Source organism: Acyrthosiphon pisum, chromosome A2 (assembly GCF_005508785.2).
Source record: "Acyrthosiphon pisum isolate AL4f chromosome A2, pea_aphid_22Mar2018_4r6ur, whole genome shotgun sequence".
Classification (NCBI taxonomy): domain Eukaryota; kingdom Metazoa; phylum Arthropoda; class Insecta; order Hemiptera; family Aphididae; genus Acyrthosiphon; species Acyrthosiphon pisum.
Window position 1 is genome coordinate 116,717,269 of NC_042495.1, and position 19,958 is coordinate 116,737,226.

Consider the following 19,958-nt stretch of genomic DNA (forward strand, 5'->3'; position numbering starts at 1 on the left):
GGCATTCTACTTATGTTCATGGATCGAAAGTATCGTCTATTTAATTCGGTCCCTAAGTCCTAACTAACCCTGAGTAGGTATACAATATATTATAACAGATTATTTGATAGTTGGGATATACTTTTATGTTTGAAATTGTTCATGACGGTTCTCATAGATTAGGTAGGTACCTAATTCATTTTCTGATTATTTGTTGTGTAATATATTTATTTATATCATTTTTTGTATGCAATAATTTTTCATTGAATTTAAATTTAACAAATCCATTACTCATAATCGAGGTACACTTGACACCAGACGTCAAACTTATCCACTTCTTTGTTTTTAATAAAATAGGAACTCAATTTTGCAATAGCTATACTTACATTATCTTAATTGTAATGGTTCAACATTTAAATCATATCCTCCTATATAAAAGATGCTGCACTGTAATATGAGTGATTAAAATGATTTAATATGAAACCATTTTTGAATTATTTATTTAAATTACTAATTAAATAAAAAAAAAATCATTATAGTTCCTAAAAACAACTGCTAAGACATTTTAATAATTTGATTATTATGATTGACTCGTGTAGTACCTACGTAAATTATATTTTATACCATTGCCGTTTTATAAGTTATTAAATGTGAATGTGATAAAAAGAAATAAGATTAATAATAATATCAGTACCTATGTTGAAATTATCCTATAAAATTTATTTATGTATTTATCTGTTTTATTATCAAGTAATAATTTTTTATTTGTTATTACCAATATAATTAAATATTTTTAGTCGTATATGAATATAAAAATTATTCATCTTATAAATTATAATATTCTTATATTATAATATATCTCTAATATTTATCGCTATAATCTAATTAATTTTAACTGCCTATATTTTTATCATTCATTTATCTAAATGTTTGAAATGTATATCCAATGAATAATACATTTGTTCGCATAGGTAAGTAGGTGACTGGCAACTGCTAATTCCATATTTTACAGACAGGAGCAATCCGTACAGGGTATGCTAATAGTGTGCCGGTTCAATTTCTGTGTCAGCATAACATTTAACACTTATTATTAAATATTACTTATTTACCTACTTATTATTAGTTTAACATTGTAGAATATCAGGCTGCATACTTTCAAATCCGTCCATGTTTACCATATTATAAACTATAAAAAAACACGTATTTTAAATTTAAAAAAAAATTGAATATTAAAAGTGTACTTATATTATATGGCCATAATTTATACTGAACAGATGGAAAATTATACCAGTATTATAGTGAACTGCAACTAAGTGCGTATTTTTTGTGTCAGTCGTCAAATTTTTAAGTGGCAAATTCGGTCCAATTTCTTACACTATGAATATTGTTATTTGAACCCAAATTTTATCTATTTAGTACTTTAGGGTCAAAAATAGAAGTACTTTTCTAAATAAATATGAAAAACTGCTTTTTTTCAGTTATTCATATTTTACCTTTACTTCTACATTTTAGTTTTCCTTCGATGCATATTGATAACATTTTTGATTCTCTGTGAAAATGCAATACAGGTTACTCATATTAAGTTGTTTCTATCGTACTTTAAAAATATTGAATATAAAAATAGGTAGTCACAGTTTCCTTAAAAAACGATCGAACCTCAAATATTGACGAAAAATAGAAATTTTAGTAGTTCAAAAAAAAATACAAACAAACTAATTAGTATTCAGACTAATTATAAGTTATTTTTCTTATCATTAATTTTTTAACTACTTTAATATTAATTATTGTCTATACTAGGTAAAATTAATATCCATTATGTTTAAACCATTCTGCGGTACTTATACTTTTGTTTTGTAGGCAAACATTTGTTCAACCCACCGAATTAAAACATTTTGTGTTTATAATATTATTATGTAAACTATTCTGAAAAATGGAGGGTGATACAACCATTCCATTCGGTGAAACTTATTATTTGTTTACAATGATTTATCATTTAATTCAAATTTAACACATTTACAATTTTTAGTTCAAATGCAGTACACTTAAAACCAACTTAAAAAGAATTGAGTTCCCTGGTATATAATCTGTAGTTTGTATGTATACTATACAATATACAACCGCCTCAAAAGAGTTTGAAAAATAGAAATCACCTCATTTTCTATTACAAATAAGAACAATCGATTACATTGTACAATATACAAGGTAACTGAATCTATAAATTATCCCATGCAGACCTATAATTATATCACGCTAAAGAAAACTGAATATTATTTTAATAAATACCTAAGTTGCAAATAAAGCCGAATATTTTACATGTATACCTATACTACAGATATACCTGTATTTAATAAATGAGTAGTTATTAGAAAACCATGGAATGGTTCGATGACAGGGATTTCATTGGACCCTTTTATCACAAAAAATAACACCATTGTGTAGGTATCGCTTCAATATAGGTACCTACATTAAACAAAATATTATATTATATATTTATACCACTTTTAATTGTGTTATATTTTATATTTTCATATTATTCTTACTATTGTTGTATAAACACAACCAATATCTTTATAAAAATAGTAACCATACGTTTTGTAAAAATAAAGAAACCTTCGATAAAATATCTATTAAAATATATAATTTCTATGTATTCATAATAATGTATAGCTAATACCTTTTATAAACACAATATATTATATTAACGGTATTACACATACTAGGTTTCACGAACCTATTATACATATTTTTTTTTATAATGTATATAACACTATTATTATACGCATTTCGTGCTATAATAAAATAATAATTAACGTTTACTTATAACTTACAAGTTAACTGCTAATACTCAATAATATTTTCAATAAAATATATATCGGCCAACATGTGCAGGTGACTTATTTGATAGGTATAGTTGCATTAATAGGATATTTACTATTTAGGTTTCTAATATTTTGCGGATAAAGCATATTTTTTCCAATTTGTAATTTTAACTCTTCAAAGGTCAAGCGTATTATAATATTTGTATTCAACGTTTTAATGTATGTTCAAATAATATATCAAAAGTTTCAAACGTACCTACATCATGTTCAGATATTTTATTTGTTAATTTTGATTTTAACGAGGAATGAGTTTTAATGTGTTGCAGGTAGGTAAAAAAAATTAACTTGTAATTTATATTTATTTATCATGTAATACAGATTGTTCATTTTGAGCTTGTTATAATATAACAGTTGCAATATCGTTTCCAATGTTCTTATAAGTTTAAACATCTAGAACATTATGAAACATTCTGTAAGACTAAAACACATGTTGTTTAATTATTTATATCCCTTGCTTTGAAACTAAATGAATGGGGTGAGACGGTGAGTCATATTATGCTTCACTTAGTCTAATTAGTAATTACGTCGATGTATTTTGTAAGTAAAATATAGTCATTAGTCAACCACATAAAAGTATATTTCCTTGTTCCTTCATATTTTTACCAAAGATATATAAAATGTACATAATAATTAACAAATAACAATAAATCGATTATGGGTGATTTTAGTATTAAAAACTTAAGCGCATTTAAAATTATTTTCACGATTGAGATTTCGACTTCTTATTTATGCGAAAATATCTTTCTATTTCATTTTGTGTCGTTACCTATATACTTTATTTTATATCATATTATGAAATCAAATGATGTATAGTATAGGCACCATAATGAGTAATGATCAAGGCTCGGAACTTTAGGCATTCGCAAATTTGTTTAGAAAGTGCAACATTCTGATTCGATATAAATTCGACCCATATACCTAGTATACATAAATTTCAAATACAATCATTTTTATTGCGTAATTTTGCTTATTTCGTTGCATTTCGTACGAATTCACATATTTTAGGTTTAAGAACATTTATAGAATATGTATATTTTATGTATTTATTTTTTTTTAGAAATTTATAGTTCAACAAAAAAATATTAGATATATGACAACCAATTAATTAATTCATTCATCAACGTCTATTTTTGAAATGCTCATTAATAATTCTATCGGATGCAGTGCCGGATATAGGTATGGTAAGAGTGGAAAATCGCTTATAGTCTTACATACTAAAAATTATTCACTTGACATGCGCTGCACATGGCTCTATATGACCATATTATAGACCATATAGACTACTGAAGAGGCACATGGACAATTTTATTGTTATCGATAAAATTGTATCGAATTTTAACGAATACCATTTACATTAATACATAATTTATTTCCTTCGATAAATTGCACAATATTTTTGCATATTTTCCAAATTTTTATTGCATATTATACCGCGTATAATATGATGTTTTTAACGCATGTATGTATGCACATATTTGAGTTATTTTTAGCGCATAAAGTTCCGATACTATTAGTTTAATCACTAATAGCGTATTGGTGGAATACTATTGTCGCTCGTGGATGAGTTTAACCCATTTAAAAATGTATGTTTTAACATTGGATAAAAATGTCAAAAAACTTTTTCACAGAAGAAATTAAATTTGCCTCATTCGCTGTGTATAGCACGGAAAACGACATTTCACCTTTTCCCACCCAGACGGCGGTGCTGAGGTCCGAAAACTGCGGCGTAGAAGTCCGAAGTGCTGGTAAACATATATTATATGGCACCTGCCCGAAAAACCAACTCGCGGCGACATCTGTGGGCCAACCAAAGCGCCAGGACGGCGACGCGTCGTCCGCGAAGACCTAGGGCCGTACGGCGCCTGTCCGCTTCGCATCGATCGCCGCCGCGCCACTGCCGCCCATCACCGCCACCCATCGCCGGCCGCAAGGTTATAAGAGGCGAAGAGGTGGTGGGCACGTACGGCAAAGGACGGGCCGCGATTGGCCGACGGCCGTCCTTGACAGTGTGCACCGCTGCCGAAGCGGTGGTTGTTCGCCCGTATATATTTATAGGGTCGCGCCCGGCCACCGGCGCGCGGCGGCCGCACGCGCCCGTTCGTTGATTCCCCGTGACCCTGCCGGGACGTCCGGTCCGTCGAAGCGCGCGTTTCACCGCCATCACCGGTCGTTCACGGACGTCGCATCACCCGACGTTACAGAGACTGCACCACCTCTGACGCAGCGAATCTATCTCGAGGACCACGGGGTGAGTACCTGCGCACGTTATAATATAATAATATGTTAAGACGACCATGTCATACCTAATAATCTATTGAAATTGTTATGACGTATAACAATACGATCGTCACGATGAGTGAGCGTCTTCGGCATCGATGTCAGGTACCTATGAGATTATCAAACGTATTCGCATTCGAACTGATCAGGGCTTTCAGCCGCATTATTATAGGCCGTTATCATAGGCTGCCTGCCCGTGCCGTCGATACGATATTGTTATTATAATAATAATATTACGTTTTTGTACTATTCGTCCGGCCGATCGATCCCGCCGTGGCCGTCACTCCGGCGACGGCTTCCTCACTCGCATCGCCGGCCGAGTGTTTGCATACGGGCCACGCGTTCCGGCGATATTCATCTAATCCGTCGACGTCGACGCCTACTCTGCGGCTACAATGCGCGCCTACACACTCGTCCTCGCACTAAAATAATATTGTTGTAATAATAATATCATAATATCATTATCGTTATTATACCGGCACTGATCACTGCAGATATTATTAAACTTATCGTCGGCACGTCAAAGACAAACGTTTCCCTAAGTAATAACTAACAATATCAGATAGGTATAGGTACCACCTATATCTACGACTTGTATTATAAAATATTATTGATATTGCCTATAGTATATGCATGATATAATATTATAGATTAATACTGTTGCCCGTCATGGCAATATATTATAATATTCAAAGGTGAGCATGTTACCGTAAACAAATTAACTCGAGTTTGTATCAACAAGTTAAGACGACGTTAATATAGACGTTAATAGCTATAATAGAATAACAGAAAAACAATATAATATTTAACTATAAAAGTTTTAAGTTATAATAGGTATACGTATAGATAAATATACCAACTTGACTTGGTTGAGTTACCTATATTTATGTGATTATCATACCTGGGTCATACGTAGGTATAATTACTGTAAGATTTAACGTTTTTTTGAATTATAACTAAATATTTTGTTAAAAATTCATTCCATACTATCCCTTATTATTACTGCACACTAACTGTAGTAGCTTAGAAAACAACACGTTTATGATAGTATAGTATGTATAGCAGTAATTTACTATCAAGAAATATTTATTATTGTACCTGTTTTAAATCATCCTATACAGCGAGATTAAACAAAACAAAAATGTAATAATCAATTAGTTCTAACTAAAGGTACAGGTATAAACATGATTTTAACTTAGCGTATTCTTCTTAAAATTAACTAAAAAAAGCCAAGTTGTTACAGTAGATAATTTTACTAGTCAACTGGGAAATTAACAAACAAGTTAGGTTCAAAAGTTTTAAAAAAAATTAACTTTTTAACTAGGTGATGCACACCTTTAAATATTTTACAACTCAAAAATGGCGTGTTCATAATTTTTGAAGGGAGGTGTCATCATAACATTTAGATATCATGTAATCTCGTACATGCCTATATTTATTATAAAAGCAAACCAACTTACAACGTATTATGTGTAGTTGAAATATAATTTATAATGCATGCGGTTACCTAGTAAATGATATTTTAGATTTAATTCACATATTTTTTCACTTTGGATGAATTCTTAATGAGCCAAATTAGTAATAATATTAATTTCTAAAGTCAAAAACAAATTAAACAATATGATGGTGAAAGGGAAATAATCATAATTCATAATATTATCCCCCAACTACCTCCTAAGTTACACAGATATCATATTATTTATAAGATTATAGTGGCTAGTTTAATATCTCATAAGTCCAAAGTTGTGAATTAGGCAAGTGATAACCACGGCCCTATCAAAAAAATGAACTGTTTTTGACCTCAAGTAAAAGACTCGTTGAAATCTCCGATTTCAATAGTGTCGTTGCGAGGATTAATGCGTAGATTAGAGATTCTCTAATATTTACCTGTTCAATCCATTTGAAGAATAGTATTTGTCTCGTAAAATATTTCTATAAAATGTAATTATATCAGATGGCGTATGAATTTTAATAACAACTATTTTAAAAAATTTTTCGTAATTTCAATATGGTTTATGTTGTATCGTACTAGTTAAAAATATAAACTATATATTTTATACTCGTTTAATATTATAATGTTGTCAACACTGTTCAAACTATTTGTAACTATATTTATTACGATCTTTTTCAGCGGTTCCCACTTCCCATTCTTCTTGAATAATAAATAAATATATATTATTAAAAAAAAAAATAAGGTTTTGTTTCATATCTTATTATTAGTTTAAAGCTTAGACAAATATTACATTCTTGGTCTAATTAAATCATCTATAATGGAATAAGTTTCTGATACATTCACATATTTTTTATTGACATAAACTACTCAAAATGGTTTTAAAATAACCAACGGTACATTATTCTTTAGACATTTCATAAGATGTGGTAAATTATATTGATGAGATTTTTCTAATAATATGTTTCTTCGATTGATCGCAATATAAAATATTTGGTTAAAATATCTGTAAATAATTAACTATTCACATTTATTGTATATTGTATTAAGTTTTAAATGCGAGATATAGTATTATTTAGTCTTTGATCAGTATACTTTTTAAAATATTAGATTTATTTAGATCAATAAAATTCTATGTAATGATGTGTAAAAGAGATGTAATGACAATATAGCCACACATCAATGCAAAAAGTAATCATAAAAACAATAGATTTATAAATAACGGCCAGATTGTCGCGTGCAGAAAACGGGCATCCCTAATATAAAATAAATACTTTTCGCTGACAAAAAGGAAGATCCGTTACATCCTGTTACGAAGACAAGTGGATTAATTGCATGCCACAGACTACCAGAGAAAAGAGATGGCCGAAAAGGGTCTTGCCACCGAAAAGAAAACTATTTCATAGAAGCGCAAAACCCTTTGATAAGTCACTGCTGCCGCTTTCTGGTCGGCATACCGACACGCCTTTTTTATCAGTACATGCACACTAGCAATCTCACCAACAACCTCTCAATACGAAAATCCTAAGTACCTTCAACACAACTTTATTATAACTTACAAGATTTGTTTTAATATTCTCTTATTTTTACGTTATTACACAGGTCTTTTATGCAATATTTTAAGTATTATAGTTATTATTACTCTTAGTGTTATATTTTTGTTTACGTACCAAAATACCTTTAATTCCTCTTAAATTTACATGACGCATTAAAAAACGACTAGAAACTAAAAGGATACTGTATCACTGTATCAGTGAATAATATTATTTATTAATAATAATATTAATGGTAGGCCATATTTCTATATATAATTACCAATATATTTCAGACATTATAAAACATCTTTTCCCAGAATTTCAACCTATGATTACAGATAAATACATTTATAATTATGCAAAAACCTATCAGAGCAATGTTACCGATTGTTACCGATAGCCTATGCCTACTTCGTCTGACAAAGAATATTTAATTTTAAATCAGACACAACAGTTAGTATTTGTTTTTAATTTCTTTCTACCAAGTCAGATTTTCTTCTATAGGTACATACATATATCTTAAAAGTTAAATTATATGTATAGCTTGATAATATGCAAACATCCTAGTATAGATTAATTTAAATTATATTTATTATATTAGACGCTTCAAATCCCATTTATGTTGAAGGTCAATTGCAGTCAATAGTTATAAAAAATTGGTTAAATAAATATTATCTTGGTGTAAGCCGAGCTGTTAAAATTTCCCAATTAATTAGATGCCCACTCCTACCATGTTTGACGAATAAACTATTAAGTGTTTCAAATAGTCAAATATTCTTATTGTAAATTAATAATCAATTTAAGTATTAATTATAAGTAGTATATTGTACATAATAGTTTGTATTTATTACATAAGAATACCAGTAATTCTATATTTTATCTTTAAACGTATATCTATTATCTACATACATTCATTATCGTACTAAAAACTTTGTCGGTAGATATTTTATAGTAAATCATACTGCAGATATTTGGAAACCGATAAAATATACAACGTATAATAATTATTTATAATTTTCAAATTGGTAGGTTTTAAATAAATAAAAACATTTAGGTACTTAACCTATTGTGTAAGTAAAGTTTTCTGATGTATATTTCAAAATTGTATAACTGTAAAAAAAGTTTATATAATACAAAATATATTTATTTTTTTTTATTATTATTATCGAGACTTGAATTATCCTGATATACTTTGAAAATGTACTAAATAAAAATGAATGTATTTACATAGATATAGGTACTAATTTACTAACTTGACATTCTTTTTTCTACTAATGTTAACATTTTAGTATTTGTTTTACTTTTACATATAAAATGAAATATATAATCTATACAATAATAAGTACAATATATACCTATATAATACTGGAGGTTAATATAATATGAGTGAGTTGAAAAAGAAGCCACGGCCCAAAGATGACACGTATTAACGACATTTTTTTTTTTGGTATGGATGAAGATATTTTCCGAGGTTGTTTGGAATTGTTTAATATAATTTTGGAATTTATGAGAGAGTTGTTATATTTACTGTACTTAGGTTACTTTTTAACTTTAATTTAGACATTTAATAAGATATTTTACTTTTTAAAAACAAAACTAGTTTTAATTTTCCGTTATTTTATAAATATATTTACATTTTGAAACATAGAAGTAAGTGTGCAATGTAAATGGATAATACATATAGATAATATCAACAAAATTAGACATTTTGATAAAAATATATTTATTTATATAATTGTTTTGTACTTACATAATGTATACTGTATGTGTAGATATCTATATAAATGACGATGATTATATTTTACTGGTTTGTAGTAATGATTATGTTTGTCAAACATTGACCTTCACAATATATACCTTTGACATTTAAATATAACAAATTGATTATTTTTATCTCACACAAAAAGATATATAAAAAACTAAATACACTATATGTATGATACGAACAAAATTAAACTGATTGATTTATTGTTAAAAGTTATTTAGTTGGTTTTATTTTATTTCGATTAAAACTAAAATTAAAGTATTTGGTAAAAACCTACACCATTTTTACAAAATTCAAAAAAATCACGAAAATATGCAAATTGTTTTATTTTTAAAAATTGGTCACATTTATAATTTACCTTATGCATAAAATAAAATAAAAGATTCTCAATAATTTTTTTTAATTATACAATTTTAAAGCCACAAACCATCATATTTTATGAGTGATTGAGGTTTAAATTTTGAATAAAAATAAATACTAAAATAGATACTGTTCATAATTTTTTTGTAAAAATATTACTATTCATTGAGACATGAAATTGTTCACCAATGTAATTTAATGTACTTCCAGAATTAAATTTTCAAAATATTTAGATTAATTTCTTAGCCACGAACCTATCCACACCATTTCGTCAAACTACAAGTTCATCAGTATTGATTTATAATTTAGTTAATGACAGTCATATTATATACAATAATATTGTTATCATTATTACCTACCTATATTATATCTAACATAGTATAAGTACCTAAGCGATTTTTTTGCAAAAATTAGTTGAACTTACCATATTTACTAATAGAACAAAAAATACTAATAGCGAGTAATAGCAATATAAATATACAATAAATTACCTATATAGGTAGGTACTTAGAAATATAGGCCTACGCTTAAAGTCGTTTGCGTATACAAAAGGTGACCTGGTGAACATTCTATGACGAAGTACATTTGAGACTTACTAGTTAGGTATACTGCAGTGTGACTTCCCCAATTTTTTTTTTATGGGAATTTCAATAAATAATTTTAAAACAATTACAGAGGAAACGAGCTTTTCGCTAGGTAGACATTTAATAATGTATTTTTACTAACTCGTTAATAATATTATGTAATAATCTCTACTAACAATTCATATTTTTTTTAAATAACACAATGATCTGCACTCAGGTACATATATAATATATATTATATCCTGCAGACACGGTATATGTATACTAAAGTATAGGTACTAAAAATGTCCTCATAAAATGTAACCTACAGAACAAAACATTACTTATTTTTAATAAGGTATACTACTAACTATACCTACCGTTTTAATTGCTCGAGTGTTTTAATAATATTTCCGTTCCTATTAAATAAAGATAGACAGGTACTAATATTTTCCTGAGCACAATATTATACATATTAAATATGTATTCATGATATATATATATATTTATAAAATATTATATTGCAAATATATTGTAATAATATTAATGTATACACGAATGTAGGTTTATAACCTTTGAACAGTGATAAGTCGACAAAATATTTTGATGATGAATTCCACAGTTCAAAGATGTAATAATGTCCTTTAAAATTATATTATAGTAAATAATATACCTTCACCTAACAGGCCTCTATGAAAACGTTTCATCAAGTATAATATACCTACTATAAATACGACCATATTACATAAATGTAATTATTTGTGACATAAGTGTAATAAATAATATATTATATTGAGTAAAATTGCTTAAAGAAAATCAAAAAATTTAATGGAGATACCTATTATAATAAACTTCAAGTGAGCGTATAAAAAATGAATAATAGTAACTCATTTGGTAAACTTGCGAAAAACATTTTTTAATAACTCTTCCAGTGTAAGTACCTGCAGTATAATATAATAGGTATACCTAGTGACTACATTATAATATGTTTAGATAGTAAAAAAAAATGGGTGATGGCCAACGTTAGTTTTTATCGTTTTGGTGGTCTAAACTACATAAAAAAATGGACTTGTAACCAGTTGGTAGTTTTCATATGGCGATATGGACCATCCAATCGCCATAAAATTTCAAGGACAGAAACGGCTTAGACAAAGAAAACTATTGATATCGGCCCCCGATCAGTGTGCTGTACCTATGCATAACCAAAGTTGAAGTTGATGATGCACAATAAATACGGAAACTCAAATAATTATATAACATATAGATTATAAACTAGGTATCAAAAGTTATAGGTAAACTACTGATATCAGTATATTGTCGCATATCAAACAATTAAGTTATTTGGATACCGATAATCCAAGTGTATATTGTATTGTTAGACAGACAATAGAAATTTAAAAAATGAGTTTATTTTTTAGCATCTTTCGCCGATAGAACAATCAAATATGGTATAATTATAGATATATTGGCGGTTATTTTTTTTATCGAGATTCACGCCCAGGCTAGTAGTGATCATACACCTATTATTCGTATAAAATAATCTCAAATTCGCAAGTTTAGTCTTTTAGTCATCAATCATCATTATATTTGGTCGAACAACGGTTCAACGGTTAAAACGATTATTTAAATATTGACATTTCACATGAGCTTTTATCATTAAAACCGTGAAAAAGAACTCTGTACGTTGTAACACAGACACACAGTATATATTATATTTTGTATACTTTCAAAGTAGGTATTAATGTCTTTATATAAGTAATAATGATTTTAAATAGGTAATAAATTATCTGCTCTTACTTTATTAGAGCATCCCTGATCAGACATCAACTATTATTAAGTCTCAAGGAAACGGTAATTTTAGTTTTCCATTGAAAAACAACATGTGCCATTTGAGTATTTGACTTCTTCTATACGAGTACAACAATGCTTAAGACTCAAGGGATTGAATTAAAAAATGTATTTTTATTTCCAGACTGCATCTAAAAGTTGAACTATTTAAATTCCAGTTTATTTTAAAATTCTTGAATTGAAAATCATTGCACTCATAAAAGATTCCAAGCGTTTTTTTTGCTAAACAAATACCATTTTTTAAATACCATTCGTGTTCAAAATCTTTTATCTGCATCTGATATATCTATTCCAGCAAAGTTAGATCACGAAAAAATAAAGAAGCAATTTTACTTCTAAAAAATAATTATTTAAGCAATAAAACTCTAAATTTGAGTTAAAAGTTAAATTTATTGGCTAATTAATATTAAGATTTTGACGTCGAACTTCGTCTTGTTTTGATGTTTTATGGATATAAATTTGAAAAATTGCAACAATTTTCTGTAACGTTGGTTGCTAGGTAAAATTGCAATAATGACCGGCTTCGAGGAACTTGGATGTCATGGAAATAGTTGAAGCGTTAACTTGAAGACGAGTTAAATTTACATAGAAAAAAACCTAACCTTCCAACTCAACCGTCCATTAAAATATTGAAAAATATGCCAAAGCTCACTAACGCGGAACGGGCAAAAAACTTTCGAAAGCGTCAAAGGGAGAAAGCTAAGGCAGCCGGACAGCAGAAAAACCCAGCTCGGACCAGTACAGAACGATCTCGGGAACACAGGGCCCGAGAGAGGGAGAAACGACCGAGTATAATTTCAACGACGAGACCTAAACAACCGCAGAATACACCCGTGTCGTTGGAAGTCAACTGCAGTGTGGAGGTAATATTATGTAAACATTTGCTTTGTGAAATTTCTTTCTTTCGAAATTCACAAAAAATAAGACGTAGTTCAACGTTCAAATTGGTGGACATATTGTCTCAAACAGTCAAACACATTCCATATATTATTACACAATACATTTTTATCGATATTTATTTTATTCAAAGCAGTTTTTATTTTAGACAGCTACTAAACCGATTTAAAAAATACGTGAAACCCAAAAATATAATTGAGTCTCTAAAATAAACTTCAAACTAAACTTTGAATTGATACAATCAATACCTACTACAATTGCTTACCATTGGTAAGTTACCAATTTAGGTAGTATATTATAATGGCCGAAAGTATACGAAAAAGCCGTTTTACTTTGCCTATTTTCACATCTGTTGTAGGGTAAATATTTACTAACCATGCATGCATCTAATACCTCACAAATTAGCTACATTATAATTGGTATACCTATTACGGTATAATTATAAATCTGACAAATACATAAATTATCTCATTACAATTATTTCAAATTAATTTAATGTATTATTAAAATCACACGAACCATTTATAGCTTATTTTTTATTTCTAAAAGTAACAGAAATAACTAATAACAATACAAAGTACCAAAGACAAAAACGGGTATCTAAGTGGTTTCGCTCTGCTGTACACTAGGTTACAAGTGTTTCACAGTAATGTATGATATTAAATTTGAATTCTTGTTCAGATGAATTTTTATTAATTTATATCGATCTTATAACTATGACGTAGGTAATTTAGAGATCAGCACGGGCCGGGCCAGCCCGACCCACACCGGGCTTGGTTCGGGCCGGGCCATAATTCAAATATTACGGATTTATAGGTGGGATCGTAATATTATTCATTTGGCCGGGTCGGTCAAAAATAAAACTTATCAATTTAATTCGTAACATTATGTGATCTAGGTTATCTAAATTAATAATAATAATTGTATTAATAGATCACTGGTAAAAACCAATAATACTATTTTAATAGTTTAGATGTATATTTTTATTTACAAGCGGGCATGGTCAGGTTGGACTTTGAAAAAAATTACAAACGGACCGGGCCTGGACGTCGAAAATTTATATATTTAACCTTTGGGCCGGATCGGGCCGAAAAAAAACGGCCTGTGCTGATCCCTAGTAGGATATACTGTTTTTTAAATGAATTTCAGTGCTAATACATGCTAATACTACCATAGTCCAAATTACAGGATTTCAAGTTTGCCTTATGCAGTTATGCTAAATAGTAAATAATTTAGCAAATAATTTTAAAACCATTCGAACTACTTTCAACTAACAAGATATTGTCATATTAATGAATATGTGTTATATGTGTATATTATGTTATTTATGAGTTATATTATAGAAATTTGAAAACAGTTGAATGACCTAAATCTGATTAATCTGAAAACTGCAATGTATACTATGTATAATAATATGTATTTCAGTGGCGCCGAACTATATTTTAAAAGGGGGGGGGGGCAACTAAAAAGTTATACGGACCACCACCTCCATTTACGCTTGCTTCAGTGCTGCATATGTATACATTAATAGCTTATTAGGAAAATAATTCATAAGTAGTTTGCTGGGGTACCCACGGACCCCCACGACCTCACCCACCGAAAAAAGGGGGTGGGCGGTCGCCCCTCTTGGGTTATAGGTTCGGCGCCACTGATGTATTTTATTATTTTATTTTCTCATACTTGGTATCTGCACAAATCATTATTAATTTATTCAAATTGCTCACACATAATACCGAGCATAATACTTTTTGTTTACCAATATAATAAAATAAACAATAACGATGATCGACTTTGTTGTAATAATTACAATTTAACGCTGGTTTAACACTTGACCTTTATGATTTAATGAATTCAGCAGTGTCTACTTGTTTTATTCTGAAGTAAGTACCTAGGGATAGATTATTGAATGTTTACTTAATTTTTTTTGTTGACATATGCGTTTATTATTAATATTAACTAACATTTAATGTGATAGAAATAATTAAGTTAGTAATATTTTGAAGTATTAATTTATGTACACTATTATAATACATTTATTGTATATTTGTGACATATTTAAATTGTTATACATTTTTTCGTTATCGTTTCACAATAATAAGAAGCTATTATGTATACATAGATATATTATGTGTATAATTTGCTTACTGCAACCTCAATATATTTCGTACAATTTTAATTTTTTGTTCTTATAGAACAAATATAACAAAAAGTAAACAGTTGATTAGCTGAAATTATTATATAATATTTATTGTATATAAACCATAATTCATAATAATAATATATTCCTATATTTTATTAGACACTACAGATTTGGTAAATGATTGAAACTGATCTATTTGTTTTCATTAAACTACTTATTTCATAATATTTTACTTTATATACAAAACATAATAGGTACTATTGACAAAATAATGAATGGCTGTATTTGATTTAGCCGATTTAGGAGTTCAATGTATATCTTAAACCCATTTATAAATGAACATGTCATGAACATTATATTACGAAACTCGATATTATAATTCTATTGCTTATTCATACTATATGATATAACCAATTATAAATTGTAATATAACAAAATAATATAATAACTGTTGTATCCATTATTTCACTGACCTTTGACCTTATTAGGGGGGTGTAATAATTGTCAGCTTAGAATCGCAGCTTTATATTATAATTTATAACAAACATTTATAATTACCTTACCTAGTTCAAAATTTGAATTACACAAATGCATTACTATTAAACAGATACCACGTCAATAACTTACTCATGTACTCATAGTAAGCAAATAATAGATTTTAACTGTTTAAAATAATTGAATTTGGATTTTATTGTATTTAACTGGAATTAATTTAAATTTTAAAATTTATTTTTCGTAAGTTATAATTTAACAGTAAGTTAGTAAGTAACTTACCTAATAATTCAATATAATATTAACGCTTTATTATGGTACAAATGTTTTTGTTATATTTATACGTAATGATTATTATATTTTAATATTGTAATTACTAATTGTTATATTATAGATTAATATTTATTTTAATAAATATTTAATACATATTTTAATAAATATAATATATGATGGGCGTCTTCACATTATAATATAGTCTACAGTATGGACTATAGACTATACAAATATTACATTTTCTGGTTTATACAAAATCAATTTGTGTATCAATGTATACAACGTATTATCATCTCTATACAATAATATTGTAAAAATCATAGTTGTTAGTTTTTTTATTTTCTAATAATATACAATGATTACAATGTGTGTTCAGTAGATTTGATTGCATATTGATATTTAAATTATTAAATTATAATAAAAGCCCCTCTCACAAATCTGCAATGATTTATTATTTTGAAAAAAATATTAATTTCTATTTGCGTCATTACCTACTTATTTATCACATGAGTCTTCCTGGCACTCGCGCGTAGGCCGTAAGGTCATCATTTCTACGTCTGACCAAATTTGTATCCATTCGTTATTTTTTATTTTAAAAAAGTGTACCTATACACATGAATAAAACTCGTGGAAAAAAACGAAATCGGTCAGAACTTTTGAACGTTGCGGGTTCCGGGACGACGTGGTTAGAGCATCCCAATTTAAAATTCGTGTTCGTGTCTAAAATGGTACCTATACATTTGTGGGTCTTCGTTTCGTTTTCGCAGAAAATGTCCTCTTCCGAATCGGCAGAACCGGCCGGATGGCTGAGACTCGGTGACCTGGCGATCGGCGGCGACGGCGGCGTGTGCGTCACGTCGCTGATCAAGGACAAGATACGCGAGTACATGCTGAACGAGGAACAGCAACAGACGACCGCGACGTCCACCACGGCGGTGGCGGCGGCGGCGGCGGCCAGCACGGTGCAGGCGTCCAATAGCGGTGACGTCACGTGCGTCCGGCGGATCGGCAACTCTCTGGACCTGTTGTTGCGGGAGAGCCGAAATGCCGGCCACGCCGTGGCCGCGGCCACTGCCAAGAACAAGACGTCGTCATCTTCGCCGCCTCAATTCGCCACCGCCGCTACGGCGGCCGCGGACGTGGCTTCTGCTGGCTGCGCGGTCATCACCGCCGCCGTCGACCATATCGCGTCCACCGCGGTCATCACCGCGCCAGCCGACAGCTCGCGCCCAACTGTTGATCGACCGCTGCCACCACTGCCACCACTGTTCACCAAACGGTAAGTCGATCGATTGTATTTATATTACTTTATAATATAGGTAGGTAACTAACCATATAATTTTGAATTAGGACCTATACGGGTACCTGTACAGGTACAATATATTTCACTAAACATATTTTATTATTATCGTGTCCTAATAGAAATTAGGTATGAGTTATGACGCGCGTTTCACACAGGTCGAGAATCTGTTCTAGCTGATAAAAAAGAAAATCTATTAAAAATATAGTTGGTTATAGATAACACGTGTGAATATTAGTAATCACTACGACCGGCGTATTACCTATACCCAAGGTGGATTGATCAATCCACCTTGCCTATACCCATAGACATTTTACTCATAGACCGGCCCTCTTCACGTTTCCGCCGTGTCATGATAGGTGGCGCTTTTCGGTTACTGAGTTACTCTGATACGGTAAAAAAATAATCGTTATAATATTATAATATTATTATATTATCTCGTAGTGTTTTTGAGTGTTTTCACACGTTTTTATAATACTGTTATCCAGTTAAGTTATTTTTTAATACATCGAATGCATGATTTTACGGTAGCACTGATCCATAAATGGGCTGCATCACTGCGCTATGTCAGCTTGTGACTATCATCGATGTATTTAGTATAGGATGGGCTGGTCTATGAGCAAAAGGTTATAGGTAACTATAGTTATTTATTTAGCTTATCATAGTTATCTTATACACAGTCATTAGGTATTATAATTTACATAAAAATTTAGTTAGGTTAGGTATATATATGTAGATGTTTATGATTCAGAAAGGCTTATGAAGTTATGACCAATCTCTAAAGTAGGATGATTAAAGAATAAACTGCATTTTATCGATATAGATGGACTTTATAGCGATCTTACAATATTGTTGATAATTGACGTAAACATAAAAATTACCGAATTCCATATATATATATATATATTATATCATTAATTATACATAGTACCTATGTATAATCAATGATGACATATACAGTGGGAAACATTAGTCAGGAAGGTAGGAAGGTTCGCTGAGGGTTATAATTTATTGATTTCAATGATCTTTCCTATGAGCACAGTGACGTACTCCCCGTAAATACGTCACTGCATGAGAACATACATATAATTCTTGGTCTAAGACACATACCAAAATGTATACCTGTTATGAATTTGTATTATAAATACCTATACTATAATATTAATATCATACGATGATTATCAATATTATGATTAATACTGATGAGACGAATTTTACATTTAGAATAATAATATTCATATTATTATTCATATTATTATGAACCTATATTATTACAATTATCATACCGTATAAATGCGTTGATTGTATATACCAGTTGTGTTTTTTTATGTAGTTCGACTTAACAATGTGAAGAAAACATTAGTTTACATTATTTTTCTTACGCCCTAGGTATTTAGGTACCTATTTTAAAAATATTATTATTTATTAAGTAACATTGTTTTAGTATTTAGTAGTAATACGCATACACATTTATGATTGTTAGAAATTGAAATAATAATTTTAAAACTAAAATTAGATCTAAACGAAAAAAAAACGAAAGTATAATATGTACAAAATACAAATTATTATTTGTAAAAAGATTTAACGTCAGCAATATTATTTTTCATTTGTGTGTTATTACTGACGTTTTTTTTTCATATAAGCTGAATTATTAGCCTTTTTATTTATAGTGTGTTTTATGCACTTGTAAATAATTGTAGTAGGTACATTCGTCATTCATTTACATTCACAGAATAGGATAAACAACGACAACAATAATATGTAAACACAGTATTTTGTGTCCTTCAAAACAAAATCTATATAAAGGTTTGTTTTGAGGTTTGTTACAGTATATACTTGTGTTTTCGAATATTGTACCTACTCTATACAGTGTGTTCTTAATTTGTATATACACTCAAGGGTAAATTAAATTTTATGACTAATTCATTGGCTATGATTCAATTATTTAGACTCCTAGTATCGTCTAGTATCATAATTACAACTCATTGCTTAGGTACCTATGTGAGAATATATACGTTATATATACGTTTTTACATTTACACATTGAGATTTTACGTAAAGTTTCAAATGAAAGTTATATCAAATAAAAAAATCTTATTGGAAAACAAAATGCCTATTTAAAATAATTAGGTACCTTTCAAGGAACACCAGAAAAAAATATACCTTATTACATTGTTAAATACTTTTGCAAAAATAATTA

At 29.3% G+C, this 19,958-nt stretch overlaps 1 protein-coding gene across 3 annotated transcripts in view; it reads left to right on the plus strand.

The window, feature by feature from the left end:
- The first annotated feature begins 4,930 nt into the window (after positions 1-4,930).
- The window catches only part of LOC100169563 (stress response protein NST1), a 38,835-nt gene continuing 23,807 nt past the window's right edge, over positions 4,931-19,958 (plus strand). Inside the window, exons 1-3 of one of the 3 annotated variants that reach the window (XM_008190362.3) lie at positions 4,931-5,106; positions 13,156-13,519; positions 17,226-17,737. In XM_008190362.3, the coding sequence (XP_008188584.1) occupies positions 13,295-13,519; positions 17,226-17,737 (737 nt within the window). In that variant the 5' untranslated portion in view covers positions 4,931-5,106; positions 13,156-13,294. The remainder of the gene's footprint in view (positions 5,107-13,155; positions 13,520-17,225; positions 17,738-19,958) is intronic. The other 2 variants (XM_008190361.3, XM_008190363.3) reach the window with 2 other exon arrangements.